At 42.3% G+C, this 21,523-nt stretch overlaps 1 protein-coding gene across 2 annotated transcripts in view; it reads left to right on the top strand.

The window, feature by feature from the left end:
* The first annotated feature begins 2,055 nt into the window (after positions 1-2,055).
* Positions 2,056-21,523, top strand: part of LOC134572196 (uncharacterized) — a 107,667-nt gene continuing 88,199 nt past the window's right edge. For both annotated transcript variants that reach the window (XM_063431005.1, XM_063431004.1), the window contains exon 1: positions 2,056-2,238. In XM_063431005.1, the coding sequence (XP_063287075.1) occupies positions 2,184-2,238 (55 nt within the window). In that variant the 5' untranslated portion in view covers positions 2,056-2,183. The remainder of the gene's footprint in view (positions 2,239-21,523) is intronic.

The raw sequence follows: 21,523 nt of genomic DNA, 5'->3' as shown, positions 1-21,523 counted from the left end.
TTAAAAATGGTGGCATGATGCCAGATCGGCACACCCTCTTAGATTCCTGGACTCTTTTATGTTACTGTGTGGTGGCTGAGTGTTGTATTTGTATGGGGTAGGTCCAAATGTTCTGTGTCTTGAGTGTGTGTTTGTGTGGAGAAGGCTGATTGCTGTATGGAGCAGGGCCAGTTTAAGAGCTCGTTGGGCCTGGGGCTGACACTAATGATGGGCCTATTTACAGAATTTTATTACAGAAAACACTAAAACATTTATACCACCCAAGCGTCATGTATCTGGTGGAGATGGTGCTGGAGGGACACTCACAGGATATAGCTATCATAAAACACATACCCTATGCTAATCTCTCGCTTTTATCTTTCAAGTAAATTCATACCCCATTAACAGCAGTGTCTGGTGAAGCAGGATTTCGGTGGGCAGGATAAAAGAGTGGGCCACTGATGTGAATCACGTAACCAGAACCACCCAAAGGGACAAACATACCCAAAAAGGGGGCATGACTGCACAAAGAATTAAATGGTCAGCCTGGCGTGAATGCACTTCAGGCTGCCTGCCAATCATGCAGTCTGATAAACTAAGAGCATACTTTACAGACAGCACCCTGAACTTGGCATAAAAGTGTTGAATGATGTGCTAGCTCTACGCTTTCTAGGGACTGTCCCCTAGCACTCGCTTGTCCACTCCTTTCCTAACCTTCTTACTAGCAGGCAGAAGCTCCTGTTATACAGTCTAGGACAGAGAAAAAGTGTGTGTAGTGAGTGAAGAGGAAAGGGAACATGCCACAGTATTAGAGAGACTGAAGCATCAAGAGTATTTGCATAGTGCGCAAAGTCAGCTTTACCTTAACTAGTTTAATTGTCAGGCTGTCCACACCAGTTTTGTTCCCCTACATCCCTCTTCAGTTTCCATACTTAAGCAAGAGCATGTGAAGAGTAATTAAAAAAACAAATTCCATAAGCATGGGCCTGTTAATCCGGCCCTGAATGTATTCCACCTTTGACAGGTTCCATTGTCATAATATAATTAATATTATTCACTTCGCCTGTCAGTGGTTTTAATGTTGTTGCTGATCATTGTATACACACACAGATTCTTACATACACACATTAATATACCCTAGGTAACCTTGGACACACCAGATGTTGTGGACTACATCTCCCCTTGTACTTTGCCAGCACTATGGCTAAATGAGCATTATAGGAGATGCAGTCCACAACATCTGGAGTGCCGCATTTTGCCTATCCCTTACACACAGATTGAATCATATACACACACTTCTCATACACACACAATCATGGATTCATAAACACCCATTCATATGCATACACTGACTCATACACACGCATGAAAGGGTGGTCACTTGCTGAGCAGCACCTCCGCAAGAAACATACCAGAAGGCAGGTGCCCACTCTGGTGGGAGGAGTTTGCTCAGTACCACTTGTTGCCCAGGGCAGACAACCCCTCTATTCTTCCTTAGAATGCATATGTGTGTGGGTTACTGTCAGTGGGTATCTGTATGTCTATCTGTGTCTTGCATTGCTTATCCAGGAATGTGTGTCTTGTTAAATATGTGTGACTTCGTCAGTGTGTATGCCTGTCTGGGATTGTAAGCTTGTCTGGGCAGGGCTCTCTTCCCCAACTGGTCCTGTGTGCCATACATCTTTTGTTGAAATTGAAGGTTTGTCTTGTTTACGTGTTTTACAGTGCTGCAGAATATACTGGCGCTTTATAAATAATGTATTTATATTTGTAATTGTATGATGATGGGCAGCCATAAAGGTCTTCAAGAATGCCCACAGACGAGGGAGGGAGAAATATAGAATAGAAGTTATAAGCATCATCATATATTGTCAAGTGCTGAAAGTGCTTTTTTTTTTTTTTTTTAAATATGCATGTTCAAGTCACGCATATTTCTTGTTATCTTAATGTATATATACTTGGCAGACTTAAAATGTAGTGACAGCACATTAATCACCTATTATGAAAAAACTATTATTTACATTCTTGCTCAATATACAAATGAATGTAGGGCAGCAGTACTTAGTAAACAGGTTTTTCAGTTCACAAAGTAACATGTCAAAATTGGATTAGAAAGAAAGCTTCTCAGAGTCTACAAGGAACATTTTCTGTATTTCATCTTTTAATCAGCTGCTTATTGTCTGCACTGAGCTTCCTATCCAGCAATGGAAGAAGAAGAGATTGTTGGTTTTCTTACAATATCCGCAACAAGAATAACAGGTGAGACATTTTCTTGAACTCGGAATCAGTAATAAGTTGTAATATAGCCAAGGTGCATGTTATTATGGGAGATCTTGAATATAATTTATGTTGGATATACATGGCTTATTGCATTTTGTTTTTTTGAATTTGTTTTCATTGTGTGTGTAATATAAGATATCCGATTGACAATCTGTGATTTAAAGTGTAAAATGGGAAAAATATGCTTACACAATAAGGAGATCAGTAAAAGCATCAGTAAAACATAGAATTAGCAAGCATTACACCAAATAACAGAGTAACAATATATAAACACAATTGCGCATCCATCTATTGCTCACAGTTTTAAATGCAAGAACACATACGGAAGGTGAAGGATCAGTATGCATTAAACAGCACCAAGGACCATTAAAATTGATCCAATTCCAAATTTATACACTTCTTCACTGTCTTCCACTGTATCGAAAAGAAAGATAACAGATCCATAGTTTTATATGGTTAACAAAAACTTTGTTCCAAAAAAAGATTAAACACGTTTACAGGATCCCTGAGCAAGAGATCGCATATCAGGAGACACAGTTCTTCCACACTACTATTTACTTGTTGCTTAGTGCTCAAGTCTCCCCCTGAGAGCCAGCATTCACGAGAAAACGAATCCACTGGAGATCCAAGAAGAGCAAAGTAGTTTGAGTTTTGCACGTGTTTTCACAATAATTCTGTCAATTTGTGTTCCACTGGTGCAATTCTCGCTCTCACTTCAGTAAAGTAATATGGCCTTACGCGTTTCGTGAAGAAAGTGCTTCATTTTATTATTATTATTATTATTATTATTATTATTATTGGCATTTATGTAGAGCCAACTTTTACCGCAAAATGCTTTACAGTATTATAAGAGGGGGGCATTTAACAATAAATGAGACAGTTACAAAATATTACATGAACGATAGATTAATGAGGACCCTGATCAAATGAGCTTAGATTCCAGAGAAGGTGGGGTGTAAAAACACAACAAGAAGGGCATTGAACCAGTTAGCAACTAAGCAACAAGGTGAGAAAGTAGCAGAACTGGAAGGTGAGGGTAGAGTAGGTATTTAATAGAGAGCAAGCCATGTTTGTGAAATGGAAGTTACTCTGGGAGGCCATAAACTTTTCTGGAGAGGTGAGTTTTGAGGGACTTCTTAAACGATTGAAGACTAGGGCAGAGCCTGATGGGGGTAAACAGGCTGTTCCAAAATGTTATACTACAATGTGTAGACTCTTATATACCAATCCAGCACCAAATAAATATGACTAACGAGTAAAATACACATATATAGACAGTATAGTAATATCACAGAAAAACTTCTGTATAAAAATGTTCATAATATCAAAGTAAAACATGATGTTGCATCAGTCATAACTAATATATTTATTCATCAAATGAACAACATCTAACACGATGATAGTCAGTCCTATTAGTATCAGTAGAAACTAAATCGTTTCCTAACAAAGAGTACACAGGTAAACTAAGCAGAACAATATAGAGATATATGCTGAATATATCTATATTCTGTACTTGTTTAAAATATATCATGAAATAATTTGTTCTTCTTACTATAAAAGCATATTATGAACTGTGAAATAGGCTTATACCGTCTAGTTAAAAATATTTAAGATGTTTTACAAAGATATACAAAAATAATTTTCAGCTTTTCAGTATGGCTATTGTGAATATTTTTGTTGCTTTGTTCATTAGTCATATTCACAGTTTGTCCCAGAAACTACATCTGTTCCACCTGTATTTTGCTGGATAATGCAGATAGTACATGTTTTGCATGTCTTTACAATGACAAAACATCTCGGAAGCTGTAGTTTTAAAACATCTGGGGATCCACCTTTTGGGCACCCCCGGATTTAACAAAATAGACAGGATGCTATGTTAGGTCATCCAGAACATGCCTAAACATAAGTGCAATCAGAAGTGATTATGAACAAAAGCAGTTGCGATTTGTAGGACTTAAACATTTTCTAAGTGTACATCTCATATTTTTAAATGCTGAAGAATTATTCAAATGTAGCATGTTTTGGCATTCCATTGTGTTATGCATGTCCTGTTTTGTTTTGTTTTACAAACCATTATTAGTTTTTGGAAAGACTAAACAGAGACATTGATTGACAATGTATTTTCTGAATGTAAAATTATATTAAATATTTGTTGTTTGTTTTTCTGAAATGTATTTTGTCACCTTTCCATTAGAAACAAGTCCTTTTCCTCTCTTATTATATGTATCCAGGGTAGGACAAATATGGCCGTCCCAATTAGGCCTAAAGTAGCATATTTTTTTCATTCAATCACTGTCGACTGTGTTCATGTTAAGTGTTGATTGGTGAAGTATTTATACGGTGGGATGGAAGACTCAAAATCTCAATGTGCTCCACAAATTAAGAGTTATTCTCTTTCCCAGTCAAACATACATAGGTACACACTCACAGACATACGCACAGACACAGATACAAGCTGTCTAATCTTGGTGATGGGGCATAGCTCATGAAACATAGGAATATAGATACCTCCTCAAGACAATTCTTAAAGGTAACATTTGTCTTGAGGGGAGACTTATTAACCTGGCTCATTAACGATCATTCTGGCAGTTTGTGAACACATCAAATTACAAATTACAATGTAATTGCTGTTTGGTTAGTTTACCTATTATTCTCGCTTATATTTCACTTTACAATAAAACCTTGTTGACTACAGATGTAAGATTCCCCTTACGCAGATACATTTCCGTAATTTACTAAAGTTAAGTCCGGCGATCGCGAGGTTAATGCTCCTCCAGTCTGCCTCGGTATTCGAGGCAGACTTGGAGTACCTGATCTCGCTGTCTCGGCAGCTGTGATCCCTCTGACAGGATAAAATTAACCTCTTCACTGCCGTTTGATCACTGACTACAGAGTATTTTACTGTGATCTGACTTTTTTTTTTTTTACCCCTGAGAGTTAACTTTTACGTTTTTTTAACCCTCAGGGGTTCAATTTATTTTATTAATTAATTTAAATATTTTAAAATAATATTTTTAGCTAGCTGGGGTGGGTGAAAGTTAGTGGGGAATTGGTGAATTTGGTGTTAGGCTAGCTAGGGGTTAATGTTAAAAGAAGTTTTTTTAAAAAAGCTTTAAAAGTTTTAAAAAAGTAAAAAAAGTTTAAATAACGTTTAAAAAAACCTACCACCCCCCTTTACCCAGTCCTAATAAAAATTAACCCCTTCCCTGCCTACAGTGATCAAAATACAGATCACAGTATTATACAGTGATCTGATTTCTTTAACCCCTGAGGGTTAACTTTTATTTTTTTTAACCCTTAGGGGTTCAATTTATTTAATTAATTAATTTAAATATTTTAAAATGATATATTTTGCTAGCTAGGGTGTTGAAATTAGGGGATTTACTGTTAGTGCTGCTTACTGCTTGTTAGGGGTTGACAGTAAAAAATAGATTTGTGGGGAAGTTTGAATAAATAGGCAGCTAAACTACTCCAAAATGGAACATGGACACAGCGTAAAACTTCAAAGTAGAAAAAAACTGAATAGCTGCGTCTCTAATGTGCCCCTTCAACATACCCATATACCTGACAAAGGTACATACAGGGGTATTGTTGTATTTAGATGACATAACTGAGCAACATATATTATACAGCCGTAGTATACATAAGATTTGCAAAATATACTGTGCAAACTCACTTTGTGTCAAAAAGGCAGAAAAAATGCTTATTACCACTACACTACACAAGCTAGCGGAAAAATTATCCCACGCTAAGGTTCCAAAAATGCCTTTTGAAATACTCTGGGATGTGTTCTTTAAGAAATGGTATGCCTTTATGGTGTAGTTGGAATATGTAGCCTGCTCAAGTACTCCAAAGTGGGACACGGACGCATCAAAACCCTCCATGAAAATTCACACTTAAAAAGTGAACTTGTCACGTCTCTTTTACAGCACTGTAGCTTTACAAAATAGTGTCTAGGTCATTCATTGGGCATATTGTTTTACTCAGAAGATGTTACCGAGCATAATTTGGGGGATTTTATGACAGTGATACATATCAAGTGTAAGAAATACTCGGCAACATGTATGTAAAAATTAAATTTTTCCCAAAACAAACATTGACATAAATTGGTGAAAAAATGGGGACAAGTTAATGTACAATATACACCATATAAGATACCCTGAGTTGTCTGCTTTATCAAATGGAAGCCCTTTGTGGGGTTATATGAACAGTGAAACTGCTATATACCCCAAAAAGAGACATAGGCCCATCATACCCATTTATGAAAATTCTAACTATGGTAACTGAAATAGCCTTGTGTCTTATATGGCATTGTAGCTGTACAGAATAGTGCCAAAGGCAAACAATTGGTGTATCGTTATACTTAGCAGATATAGCTGAACACAATATGGGGTTCTGTGTAGGAATAGCACACACCAGCTTAACGAAATACACATTACAGAAACCTTGCTATATGTGTATATGCCAAAATAGAGAAAAAACACAATTTTACTCCAATATTTAGCGGAGATTGGCGATGAAATGACTACATAAAAAGTGTCAAAATAACCTTAGGTAAATAGCCTGTGATGTCTACTTTATATAAAAGTACTTTTGTGTGGCACACATAACTTCTAAAATTGTTTCACATTGAAATTTTATTTTAGTTCTTTTATTTTGTAAACTGTAATTTTCAAAATAAGCTGAAATCCTATACATATTATGCACTCTATAGATCAAAACACATAAAGGAATTTATTTTGAATAACTTTTTCTAAGCTGGACATATTAAGCACACGCTAATATTGCCAAAACTATGAACAAAATGTTGTTGTTTTTTGTTGTATTTTTCAATTTTTTCTGCATTTTTTTTATAATTAATGAGAATTTATCTATGTATATGTGACATCAACTTAAAGCCCTTTTTGCCCTCTAAAAAAAACGGTATATAATATGTGTTGGTGCAATAAATGAGAGAGATGCAAATTGCATTTGAACTCAAACACCAAAACATTAAAAAATGTCTTGTGTCCTTAACCCCTTAAGGACCCCTTAAGGACCAAATGTCATGTGTCCTTAAGGGGTTAAGGGTAAGACAAGCTTTTGAAGCTGTGTCCTTAAGGGGTTAAAAACAGTGGACCAAAACCTAAAAAGGAATGTTTACTAAAGGGAGAATTGTCATGAATTCAAAGTGAATTTCAAATATAGGCCAAAGTAGCCAAACTGAAAGCATAGCCAAATGGGGGATTTTTTTACAGTCCATCTATATTTAAAATTTACTTAAAATTCCCCACATTTCTCTCTTTAGTATATAACCATGTAAATTCCCTGATGCCAACAGAGAAAGTTTGAAGAAAAAGAAAAGAGAAAAAGTAGACGAGGAACACAATATGTCTATATATAAGTAGACACAAAACAAAACTCATCTTGCTCAGGAATGCTTCAGACTTGAGAAAGGGAGGTTCTCCCAAAAGCTTGTCATTAAAACATTATCTTAGTCCAATAAAAAAGGTATTACAAGATACAAATTGTATCTGTATTTTTACATCTTCATCACTGGACTAATACGGCTACAATCTCTACTTGAACATATAAGTAGACACAGTACACAAATAATCCTGGCTTAAAAACATGAATCAACATAAATAACAGTGATGAATTCTAACTTGAGTAAAATCCTTACTGTCCCAAAATAACTTAAGCAAATTACACAAATGAACAGACAGTTCCATATCCAGATCTAACTCTGAATTTGATAGATGCTGTACTTCCTTAATGAAAAATGCTTACATTTTGCAAATGCCTGGGTTACAATCTCAGGTAAAAGCCAAACAGAGAGCACGGTGGAATAAGGCTCACTCAAGGCAGGAGTGGCTTGCTTTGGGCTGTTTGAGGAGAATACTGATCCCTGGTGGTTCCATGGGAAATGCAGCAGAGGGTGCAGACAGCTCCTTCCAATCAACACTGGGAATGTGTCACAGCGTTGCCATGGTAATACAGTAGCGGTGAACTTGGCCTGGAAGTAAAGACCAAGTTTTCCCTCCTCCACCTCTGCGTCATAACAATTGATCTCCCAGCCGGCTCATTTGGTAACCAGAACTTTGGCTGCATTAGGGTGTGCCTAGACACACCTGACACATCTCGTGCGCACCCTTATGATAAGGTGCAAGAAACTGGCCCTTACTGCAGTCAGAGGCTATACCTGGCTGATACATTAATCACTACCCCAGATAAACCATGTCAGTGTCAGAAGAACACAAATGATTACATGCATTTTACTATGGACTGTAGTCCCATGGAGCAAGTGTAGCTAAAGTGGAATGGAAGATTTGACAGGGCTAGGAGGCGGGCTTAGGTGGGGATGGCTAGTTTTGGCTGATTAGAATAAGGGCAGGCCTAGTATATATAAGGCAGCCATCTTGATTTTGCCACAACTAATCTGCTCACCAGTCTGGGTTGGTGTATCCAGCCTGGTAAGCTTGTGTTTTTTCTTGCAGGATGGACTCGGTGAAGGTCCTGTGTCACGGTTCTAATAAAATTGCCTTTGCTCTGGAATTTGTTGGAGTGCCTGGATTATTTTCTACATTCAAAAAAAGGTTCTCACCATGACATCAAGACTGCCAGACGAGGTCACCCCAGAAGTGCCCGATGAGGGATTTGAACCTGGGTACTCTGCAGTGCTGGGGCTGCTGTTTTGCCTCTGAGCCACCATACAGCTGGACTGGGCTGGGCGTTATCTGAGACTGCTCCTGTCACTCATGGTTCACCTGTGGCTGATCACTGATTAGTCAGGTATAAGACACTGCCTCTCCCTGAGGGCAGTGTCAGTTCATCGACTCTGGTTCAAGTATTGCTGTTTTGTGTTCTCCTGTTGATTCCTGACCTTGGTTTGTTATTTCGTGTACCCTGACTTCTGGCATCCTCTGACCTCGGCTTTCTACTGGTTTATCCTGATTTCTGGCACCCACTGACCTTTGGCTTACCAACGACGATTCTCCTGTTTATGTCCGTATCTGCACTGCAACTTGGAGCATCATCCTGCACAGCCCCCGTGCACCGACTTACAGGCCAGGTGAATTCTTACCTGACCACCTTGGCCTGTGTTTACTTGCAAGGGTGAGCACATACATCTGCGCTACAGACTCCAACTCAGGTAAGCCCTGACACCCTGATTGCCAGCATCCAGGCGGCGGTGGCACGGAGGGGAGCGGCGTGGGTGCATTAGAGGCTTGGAAGTGCGGTTGCGGCAGTGGATTTGGTGGCTGGAGGGACCACGCAGCCTGCATGAAGGAGGAGTCCCCAAGCGCGGCTTAGCCCCAGCCCTGGAGACGCGGGAGGTGGCGAGAGTGTGGCGTGTCGGGCAAGGGGCCTGTAGAAGTGTGCCCAGTGAGTCCACTATCAGAGTTGCCGCGGCCTGGTGGCACAGGGTGGAGGAATCGGAGGCAGCACAGCCAGGAGGCCTGAAGTCGGGCAGCTGCGTGGCGCCCAGACCGGAGGGTGGCAGAGCAGCATGGAGGGAGCGGTTTACCGGGCCAAGGCGGAGGTGGAACTGGCTTCCAGGACAGCGGGATACACAGCAGGCAAGTACCTCTCCCTCCCATGGTGCAGTGGGCCCCTCTGCTGTGGGGGGTTCCGTTCAGTGCAGGCCCCAAGGGTGTCATCACTGGCTGCTACGGGGAGTTGGGAAGGAGTGCCAGCAGTAGGCCCCGTTAGTGTGAGGTGTGCTTCTAGGGATGTGAGTGGTGGCCAGACCACTATCCCAGCGACATGGTCGGTCCCTCAGGGAATGGGGGGGGAGTGAGTGGCTTGGTTGGGGGTCTCGTGGACAGAATGGGGGACCCTGGGAGCGTGCGCGCACTCCCCCTATTGATCAGCAGGAGGATTCGGGTAAGCAGGTGGGCTGAGCAGGCCACACCTCGGGCAGGGGAGCAGGCAGACAGCTGCGCAGGCGCTTCAGGGAGCTCACGGAGATCCAGTAGGCCACAGGAGAGGAGAAGCAGGGGAGCCGGCGCCCATTGGGAGAAGCAGTACAGGGTCTCGGAGTCAGATGGCAGTGTACCCATGGAGGTTCATTCCTGTTCCCGTGCGCGGTCAGGTTCCAGTGGTTCTTCAGAGTTCAATGTGACTTGGGCATGGCAGGCCATCTAGGGTTCGCAGCAGGAGTCGTAGCCCCAGGTCCAGGGTCAACGGGGCTTCAGGTTGCCAGGGCAGAAGGGCCTCAGAATGGGATGCTAGGGTGGCTTCCTGGTGATCCCAGGGGAAGGGCGGAAGGGCAGCGGCAGCCTGTGACACACTGCCCAGGAGTTCTTCTTATTCTTCTAGGTCCAGCAGCATGTCGGTTTCTGTGAGTTTGGTGCACCGGGTGGTCACGCCGGTTGGCGAGCAAAGATCAGCAGCTACCTATATCAGGTCTGGTGGCCCTGGAGCAGCAGACCGTGTGCCTTCAGTGGCAGAGGGCTGGGCTGGTGACTCTGGATCTGCAGCAACTATAGAGGGTTTTATTGACACACTGCGGGTGGGAGCTGATGTGGTTCAGGTCTGGGCACCGGGCATAACCCCGGTGAAGTTGGACACGATGCTGCCGTAGCTAAACCGCTACGGTAACAAGGCTGCCGCTGACTTGTTGAGGGCTAGGTTTTCGGAGTGTTTTATCATACCGTTTCGGGAGCTGGAGTTTCGTAATTTGCTTTCAGCGAAGGACTTTCCTCAGGTGGTGCGGGACAAGCTGCTTAAGGAGGTTCAACTGGGGAGGATGGCCCCGCTGGATAGTTTGTGTTTGTCCCTGTTGGGAGTGATTCCCAAGAAAGAGGCGGGTAAATTTCGACTCTTTCGCCATTTCTACTATCACAAGGGGAGTTCGGTCAATGACGACATTTACAGGGACCTGTGCTCAGTCTCTTACGCATCATTCTACCAGGCGGTCGAGCTGGTTAAGCCGTAGTCTGTCGCAGGCGACAGCTGGCGTGCGGTCATCACACCATTTTCTTTGAGTGACCCCAGCTATGAAGGCAGACCTGTCATGTGATCTTTTGGTCGGAGGAGCTGGAGTTGTACACCGTTGCGTTGGTCAGCAAGGGGTTCTTGGCGTACTTCGGGGGTATGTGGTGCTTGGAGCCTTGGCCAGAGGCCTGGCTCGGTAGCCCACTGTAATGGCTTACCTAAGGTGAGAGTCCAGTAGGCAGAGATATATGCTCACCCTTGCAATTAAATACACAAGCCAGGGTGGTCAGGTAAGAATTCACCTAGCCTGTGAGTCTGTGCATGGGGACTGTGCAGGATATTGCTCCATGTCGCAGTACAGGTAAGGACACAAGCAGGAGAATCATCGAGGGTAAGCCAAAAGTCAGAGGGTGCCAGAAGTCAGGATAAACGAGGGTAAGCCAAAGTTAGAGGATGCCAGAAGTCAGGATACACGATACAAAAGCCAAGGTCAGGAGCCAACTGGAGAACACTAGATCACGAATACAAACACAGGAACCAGAGTCAATGAACTGACAAAGTTCCCAGGGCAAGGCACTGCTTATATACCAAGCTGATTAATATCTGCTTCAGGTGGGCTAGATAGACCGGAGCAGCCATGGGTAAAGTCCAGCCCCCAGTGCTGGAGACAAGGTAAGGATAAACATAGGCTGAAACAAGAAATATATTATTTGAATATTTATATTGAGGTCTCCCAGGGCATTTCTGGCACCATAACCACTTCAGGATGGAAAAGATTTATAAACTTTTAATACAATTTCAATGCAATCAAAAGATAAAAGACAAAATCGGGACTAATTTCTCTTATGCTAAAATTACAAAAGGCAGAACTTACAGTGTCTAGTTGTGTTATCACAGTTATCACTAGAGTGAGTGCCACACCGAGCAGCAATGCTACCATTGGGGGCCAAATACGACTGACTGGTAAGAAGAGTCACTGTAAACCTGGTTAGTAAGAAGGTAGTAGGTAGTAAAAAAAAAGACTCACCAGTACTAAAAAGTATAGTAGGCCAGACCATTTTAAATCTAATAATTAACTTTTATTCTAAATTCATAAAAAGAAAAGAGCAACAGTTATGATTGACAGTAAGAACAAAAGTGGAAACAAAACCCATTAGCTTGCATTCTCACATTTAGTCTATGTGTTTAAATGTATTTAATCTGGATGTTTAAGGAATGATGTAAACTATAATGCATTTAAACAATGTATGTTTATGGGATGATGGTAATTTCAAATAACACCAATATTACATTATAATAAAGAACAAACATTATATACACATCTACATGTGGAGTTCTTAGCACACCTTGTGAATTTTTAATAAAATGTAAAAAAAAAGAAAAAGACAGAGTAGAAAGATTATCCCCTACGCGACTTCTTTTAAAATAGCATTAAAGCTTTAAATCCATTTCTTGGATTCCAAGTTTCCATTTTAGCTTTGAAAAGTTGTTAATAGCGTTGTTATCAACTCTGGGCTTAGATTACCATCCCCAAAGGCAATTATCTGATAAAGCTTAGAAAGGAGAGGGTTTTAAAATCCCACTCTGGTTTTATAAAATTGCTTAGTTAGTAAATCATGAGATTACAAATCCAATAAATTTCCCATTGACTAAGACATATATGTCTCCTTATTCTCTTCAAAACAAAATTTTATATGTTGAGTTACTTGAAAACTAAATGGAAAACTCCCATTAAAATAAATATATCCGGGAGCGGAGTCTGACAGCCAAAGCGGACGGTCACATGTTTGTAAAGCTCCAGTCCACGGAGGTAATAATTACCAAGTTTTCGACATCCAGGCCAGCCTTATTGTGTCCAGAAGAACTCCCCAGCGTGCGTAAGCCCCATGGGGAAAAAAACAAAAAAACCACGACAGGATGCACCCCACCTGGGAATGAATATTGGGGATCTGTGGCGGCAGGCTCATGGCGCTCACGGGCCCAAGATGGCGGCCACCACTGGGGACTGCACGGACTTCCCAGATGATCTCTCCTGTGGATCAGAGGAGGGCTACATACCTGCATAGGCGCCTCCACCGCCGACCCCTCTAGCAAAGCCAGACTCAGCTCCGGTGACAACTACAATCTTAAAAGAGCTACTGGCAGACCTGCAAAAAAACCTACAGGCGGACATGGCCACAATACGCCAGGACCTGCAGGGCCTGACAGGCCACATAGGAGCACTGGAAACTAACTCACACTCCTGTACACAGCAGATCTCAACTCTTCAACAAAAGGTCAGTGACTTGCAAAAGCAAAATTACTCATATGAATGCCGCTTTGCAGCACAAGACGACTCCGGCCGCCGGAACAACATGAAAGTAAAGGGGATCCCTGAAAATATATCTGAAGCAGAGTTCCCACATGTGGTGCCCAAAAATGCAAAGGCAATAGTGATTGAAGGCATATTCCGGGGGCCCAAACCGCGAAAAGCGCCGCCGACAACACCAAGGGACCTGATACTCCAATGCCAATACGGAAAAGACTAGGTGGCAGTCCTGAATGCTCTGAGGGGCAAGTCACCTTACACCTTCGACGATATGTCACTGACACTTTATGCAGACCTATGCGGCAACACTCTGGCATGGCGCCGAGAACTACGACCACTCACCTCCCTTCTACAACAGCACAAAATAAACTACCGATGGTGCCAATCCCGATCACTGTCAATCCTCCACAGGGATTCAACCCGCATCATTCAGGACCTCCAGGAAGCCACAACGATCCTGCAGCGCTTGGGACTCCCTCAGCTCTCCCTCAGCATTGATGCCCCGAGTGCAGTGCCTCAACCGACCCACAGATAGAACCCAGGGGCTGCTGCGGATATTGTACCCAAGCTGCCCACATCAGGCTCCGTGTCAAAGCCAAAACCTGGCCCCAAACGGGACTGCCTCTTACAGGCCTTGTTTGGGACTCATGCAATTGAACGGCCCTTTCCCCCCGTGCACAACAGCTCACATCCTTACTCTGACATAGAGCAGGATAATTATGGGATAACTAGGCTAGGAATGTGTAAGCTGCACACCTGAAAACGTTAGATGAGAACACACACATGTTCCATCAACAAGCTCTGAGCACTAGCTATGGCCCATCTTACTCCCACACCTCTATGGTAAACACTGGCACTGTCACCCTCTCTGTAAATGCCACATATCTACCACTAGCCCGACCACCACCTAGCACTTAGCTATACAGAAAAAAACCACAGCCTAACAAAGGTGTAGCAGTCCTCAGGATTTTGTCTCTGTTTATCTAACTAATCTGGTCCAGGGATTGATGGTCACAGGTAGACATCTTGCTAGCCAGGGGTGACAATTTCCACAGATATACTCACGCTGGTCTGGGGATTTATCTCACCAATATTTTTAAGCTGTCTAATAACCTATACCCAGACAGGAAGTTCAGCATACTGAGAGTATTGCAATGTTCGCCTACTCAGAGATACTCATTCATACACTAAGCGCCTCCTACACTTCTATTACCACAGTCAATGGTTACGCATATTCAGCCTCTTATACACTCGCATTGACTTGCACCACACTACTGTCTACTCTCATTAATCTTAAATAAAAAAAATGTGCACAGTTATTCATGCTATTCAATTGTCTTTATATGTTTATGGAAACACTGGCATTAGCTGTTGTGGCATTGCTGGTGTAAATGGAACATGTATTATTCATGCACGAAAAATAAAGAATAAAAATAAATAAATTATATATATATATATATATATATATATATATAAATATATATCCACTAGTGATGTACCGAACTGTCCGCCGGCGAACAGTTCCCGGCGAACTTAGCGTGTTCGCGTTCGCCGCGGTGGGCGGACACATGCGCAGTTCGATCCGCCCCCTATTCGTCATCATTGGGCAAACTTTGACCCTGTGCCTCTCGGTCAGCAGACACATTCCAGCCAATCAGCAGCACTCCCTCCCTTCCACACCCTCCAACCTCCCTCTCAGCATCCATTTTCGATTCATTCTGAAGCTGCATGCTTAGTGAGAGGAGGGAAAGTTTAGCTGCTGCTGATTAGATAGGGAAATTGATAGCTAGGCTAGGGTATTCAGTGTCCACTACAATACTGAAGGACTAATCTCATCTCTGCTGTAAGGACAGCACCCCAAAAAGCCCTTTTTAGGGCTAGAACATCAGGCTGCTTTTTTTTTTTTTTTCCTGTGTAATGTAATTGCAGGTGCCTGCCTGCCAGCTTCTGTGTGAGGTTCACATTGCATACTGTGCCTACTTGCCCAGTGCCACCACTCATATCTGTTTTTACAATAGGTTAAGCTTTACATTTAAAAGAAATATTTTTTTTTCACTGTAATAGAAGAGCAGTTGCCTGCCTGCCAGCTTCTGTGTCAGGTTGGATGCCTTGCCCATTTGCACAGTCAGTGCCACCACTCATATCTGTTTTAACAAAAGGTTAAGCTTTACATTTAAAAGAAATATTTTTTTTTCACTGTAATAGAAGAGCAGTTGCCTGCCTGCCAGCTTCTGTGTCAGGTTGGATGCCTTGCCCATTTGCACAGTCAGTGCCACCACTCATATCTGTTTTAACAATAGGTTAAGCTTTACATTAAAAAGAAATATTTTTTTTTCACTGTAATAGAAGAGCAGTTGCCTGCCTGCCAGCTTCTGTGTCAGGTTGGATGCCTTGCCCATTTGCACAGTCAGTGCAACCACTCATATCTGTTTTTACAATAGGTTAAGCTTTAGATTTAAAATAAATATTTTTTTTTCACTGTAATAGAAGAGCAGTTAGTTGTCTGCAAGCGTCTGGGTGTCAGGCCTACTTCAGCGTGTGCTCTGCAGACCTGTGCCAGCGTGCTTTGACAGTTGCCAATCATATCTGGTGTCTCTTTAGCGTGCTTTTACAAAGAAAAAAGGTTTCCAGTGTAAGCTAATAGCAGCCAGTCAGTGTCCTTCAAGCGGCTCTGTCAGGCCTTCCTTCAGCGTGTGCCCTGCACAACCCTGCCAGCGTACTTTGACAGTTGCCACTCATATCTGGTGTCTCTATAGCGTGCTTTTACAAATAAAAAAAGTTTCCAGTGTAAGCTAATAGCAGCCAGTAAGTGTCCTTCAAGCGGCTCTGTCAGGCCTTCCTTCAGCGTGTGCTCTGCAGACCTGTGCAAGCATGCTTTGACAGTTGCCAATCATATCTGGTGTCTCTATAGCGTGCTTTTACAAAGAAAAAAGGTTTCTAGTGTAAGCTAAAAGCAGCCAGTCAGTGTCCTTCAAGCGGCTCTGTCAGTCCTTCCTTCAGCGTGTGCTCTCCAGAACTGTTCCAGTGCACATTGCCAATCATATCTGGTGTCTCTATAGCGTGCTTTTAAAACCAAAATTTTTTTTTCACTGTTATAGATTGAATAGCAGTTACTTGTCTTCAAGCGGGTGTGTCAGGCCTACAGTGTGTGCTCTGCAGAACTGTTCAAGTGCACATTGCCAATCATATCTGGTGTCTCTATAGCGTGCTTTTACAAAGAAAAAAGGTTTCTAGTGTAAGATAATAGCAGCCAGTCAGTGTCCTTCAAGCGGCTCTGTCAGTCCTTCCTTCAGCGTGTGCTCTCCAGAACTGTTCCAGTGCACATTGCCAATCATATCTGGTGTCTCTATAGCGTGCTTTTACAAAGAAAAAAGGTTTCTAGTGTAAGTAGGCCCCCCATTGTGATTTATGGCCCCCACCCACCGCGCAGGGGTTGGGGAGGACAGTAGCTCCCCCCAGTGTGTATCATGGGCTTTGAGGACAGGTGTCAATCCATACCTGCCAAGTGACCCTATGTAGGGGTAACAGTCCCTATTCTGCTCTGTGTCAGTGTGTATCATGGTCTCTGTGGACGGGGAACAGTCTCTATTCTGCTCTGTGTCAGTGTGTATCATGGTCTCTGGACGGTGAACAGTCTCTATTCTGCTCTGTGTCAGTGTGTATCATGGTCTCTGTGGACAGGGAACAGTCTCTATTCTGCTCTGTGTCAGTGTGTATCAGGGGCTTTGAGGACAGGTTTCAATCCATACCTGCCAAGTGACCCTATGTAGGGGGGACAGTCTCTATTCTGCTCTGTGTCAGTGTGTATCATGGTCTCTGTGGACGGTGAACAGTCTCTATTCTGCTCTGTGTCAGTGTGTATCATGGTCTCTGTGGACAGGGAACAGTCTCTATTCTGCTCTGTGTCAGTGTGTATCAGGGGCTTTGAGGACAGGTGTCAATCCATACCTGCCAAGTGACCCTATGTAGGGGGGACAGTCTCTATTCTGCTCTGTGTCAGTGTGTATCATGGTCTCTGTGGACAGGGAACAGTCTCTATTCTGCTCTGTGTCAGTGTGTATCAGGGGTTTTGAGGACAGGTGTCAATCCATATCTGCCAAGTGACCCTATGTAGGGGGAACAGTCCCTATTCTGCTCTGTGTCAGTGTGTATCAGGGGTTTTGAGGACAGGTGTCAATCCATATCTGCCAAGTGACCCTATGTAGGGGGAACAGTCCCTATTCTGCTCTGTGTCAGTGTGTATCAGGGGTTTTGAGGACAGGTGTCAATCCATATCTGCCAAGTGACCCTATGTAGGGGGAACAGTCTCTATTCTGCTCTGTGTCAGTGTGTATCAGGGATCATTAGGATAGGTGTCAATCCATATCTGCCAAGTGACCCTATGTAGGGGGAACAGTCCCTATTCTGCTCTGTGTCAGTGTGTATCAGGGATTTGACTATCTTTATTCAGATTCAAAAATTACAATTCCAGGAAAAATTTAACAAACATTTACAAGAACATGTTATGCACATCATAGAAACAACGTAAACCTCTTAAAAGCCACAAACTTAAGACAAAAAATACATACACACAATGTGTAAGGGTTTGAAAGAATATTCTGAATCCTTACATGTTTACTTTATCGTTTGTTTGATTTTTGTGAACCATATATAAACTACAAGCAGCGTGAAAACTATAAAAACTCAAGTGGCCATGCTGATCAAATTAAATAGTATGCTTTACACAGCGTATAAGGGTGATGTCACAGCACAACGGGAATCTAAGAGGGGAAGAGGTGAAAGTCATATTCTGCTCTGTGTCAGTGTGTATCATGGTCTCTGAGGACGGGGAACAGTCTCTATTCTGCTCTGTGTCAGTGTGTATCAGGGGCTTTGAGGACAGGTGTCAATCCATATCTGCCAAGTGACCCTATGTAGGAGGAACAGTCCCTATTCTGCTCTGTGTCAGTGTGTATCAGGGGTTTTGAGGACAGGTGTCAATCCATATCTGCCAAGTGACCCTATGTAGGGGGAACAGTCCCTATTCTGCTCTGTGTCAGTGTGTATCAGGGGTTTTGAGGACAGGTGTCAATCCATATCTGCCAAGTGACCCTATGTAGGGGGAACAGTCTCTATTCTGCTCTGTGTCAGTGTGTATCAGGGATCATTAGGATAGGTGTCAATCCATATCTGCCAAGTGACCCTATGTAGGGGGAACAGTCCCTATTCTGCTCTGTGTCAGTGTGTATCAGGGATTTGACTATCTTTATTCAGATTCAAAAATTACAATTCCAGGAAAAATTTAACAAACATTTACAAGAACATGTTATGCACATCATAGAAACAACGTAAACCTCTTTAAAGCCACAAACTTAAGACAAAAAATACATACACACAATGTGTAAGGGTTTGAAAGAATATTCTGAATCCTTACATGTTTACTTTATCGTTTGTTTGATTTTTGTGAACCATATATAAACTACAAGCAGCGTGAAAACTATAAAAACTCAAGTGGCCATGCTGATCAAATTAAATAGTATGCTTTACACAGCGTATAAGGGTGATGTCACAGCACAACGGGAATCTAAGAGGGGAAGAGGTGAAAGTCATCCTCCCCCTCCCACGACCCCGCCATATCTGCCAAGTGACCCTATGTAGGGGTAACAGTCTCTATTCTGCTCTGTGTCAGTGTGTATCATGGTCTCTGAGGACGGGGAACAGTCTCTATTCTGCTCTGTGTCAGTGTGTATCAGGGGCTTTGAGGACAGGTGTCAATGTTAGGTGATTTCTGCCCTTTATGGATTAAAAGCAGACTCTGCATCAACTGTGCAATTTTCCATGGGAGTTTTGCCATGGATCCCCCTCCGGCATGCCACAGTCCAGGTGTTAGTCCCCTTGAAACAACTTTTCCATCACTTTTGTGGCCAGAAAGAGTCCCTGTTGGTTTTAAAATTCGCCTGCCCATTGAAGTCAATGGCGGTTCGCGCGGTTCGCGCGGTTCGCGCGGTTCGCGCGGTTCGCCGGTTCGCGAACATTTGCGGAAGTTCGCGTTCGCCGTTCGCGAACCGAAAATTTCGGGTTCGCGACAACACTAATATCCACAATGAGGCTTTTGTTTAAAGATTTGCAATGTAGCTAGATGGTCCTTTATTCTGGCATCTAAGGGAGGTTCAGAAAATTGGTGCACAGCATAGTTTGAGATGTAGATGTAGAGATGTAGATGTAAAGATGTAGAAAAAAATGTGGCAACATTAATAAAAGAGTAATAGATTCTTCTCCTGCAGATATAATTGCTCTGGAAGCTCTTTCATAATGCTAAGAAATCCCTGGTGTTATATCCTTGCTGCTTTAAAATCTACATTATTTATAAAAATAGTCTTAAGCCCTGTTTCTGAGAATGAAATGGATATATCTCTATTAATAGTTTTACATGTCATAGTACTAATTACTGCAATCTATACTAATTTAAGGCACTTTTAAATGAAAGCTATAACGTTAGCAATACAAACATGTGTTCGTAACATTATCTCAATTTTCTAGCCGGTTTACTGCCCCCCACCTTTCTCGTTTGCATTTTTTTTTTATTATTTTTAAACTTAGAGCCTTAATCACGCCCGTGTCCACAATTCCAACCCCACATCCTTAGCTGAGATCATTAAAGCTGATTATCTCAGCCAACCCAGATATTCCCCATAGAGAAGCATTGGGAGGCCAGTGGGTATGTATGGCAGCATTTGATCTAAACTGAGTTTGATTCGATTATAGCAGAGGACGTTTTTCTAGTGGCTGCCTTACTGACAGCCATTAGAGGTATGTGAACCCTGCAATGTAAATATTTCTGTTCCTAAAGAACTGCGACATGGCACCCAGACCACTTCATTGAGATGAAGTGGTCAGGTGCCCATAGTGTACGATTAAGGAGAATAATTTCATATACACCTTAAATGATGCTACTCCCTGAAATATGCACCCTGTAAGTAGATTCTAGTCAATGTTTTCATGCTTTCTAATCTGTATTTTAATATTAAAAATAAATTCATGATCTAAAGGGATGTATATATTCAACATTTTGGAACACCTTTGACTATTCCAGGGGTGGCCAAACTTAATGTCTGTAAGAGCCTCATGTTAAAATTTAGAAATATTCAAGAGCCGTAATTAAATTTATTAGAGTATTTTTTGTCCTCCTTAGACCCTCTGTTTATGTCTTTCCCTCCCCAGTGCCTCTGTGTGCCTCTGCCCCTCAGCTCTCTGTATGCCTCTCTTCCCTACAGGCCTTTGTGTGTCTCTTTCCCCCACAGCCTTCTGTGTGCATCTCCATTGTCTCATTCCCCCCCAGCCCCTCTATGTGCTTCATTAAACCATCAGCCCCTCAATGTGCCTCATTAACTACCCCAGTCCCTCCATGTGTCTCATTTGTATCCCCTTTTTTGTATCCCCTCATTTGTATTGGACCGTCTAAAGAGCTGCATGTGGATTACGAGGCTCAGTTTGGCTATGTCTGGACTAGGCTAAAGTAATAACGCATATTGCTTGAAAATGTTGTTTACTACAATGTGGGATTGTTACAGGGGTTACGTTTTGTCTTTCATGCAGGTCATACTTAAATAAATACAAAGTAATACAAAAAAATATTCTTGTTTGAGGAAGTAATAACATGTTGCTAAAGGAATACAGATCATATTTTCACCTTTATGAGTCAGTGCCTGAGATGCTTTGGGGACCGTAGGTAGGTGGCAAAAATGAAGAAACCAAGATGTAACCCCAGAGAAAATCCATCTTCTACCAAGAATCTGAGCTGCTCTCTAGAAATGAATACTTGATAATTATCATGTCTCATTTAAGTATAAATATCTGGTGATTGCGAACATCTGTCTGAAGGTACAGATCTGTAATACCCAATCTACATCCTTGGGGTTGTGATAAGATGTGCCAGTGATGGCTCATAATCATCGACAACAATTGTAGAGCTACATTTATCATGCAATTTATTCTCTAGACTGACTTTCCTGTCAAATTTTAGGATTATCTAATGATGAGTTTTCTTCAGAGCCTGAG

Source organism: Pelobates fuscus, chromosome 9, assembly GCF_036172605.1.
Source record: "Pelobates fuscus isolate aPelFus1 chromosome 9, aPelFus1.pri, whole genome shotgun sequence".
In the NCBI taxonomy this organism is placed as follows: domain Eukaryota; kingdom Metazoa; phylum Chordata; class Amphibia; order Anura; family Pelobatidae; genus Pelobates; species Pelobates fuscus.
The sequence above is the reverse complement of the archived record's forward strand: the minus strand, read 5'-3'. Positions and strand labels throughout refer to the sequence as shown.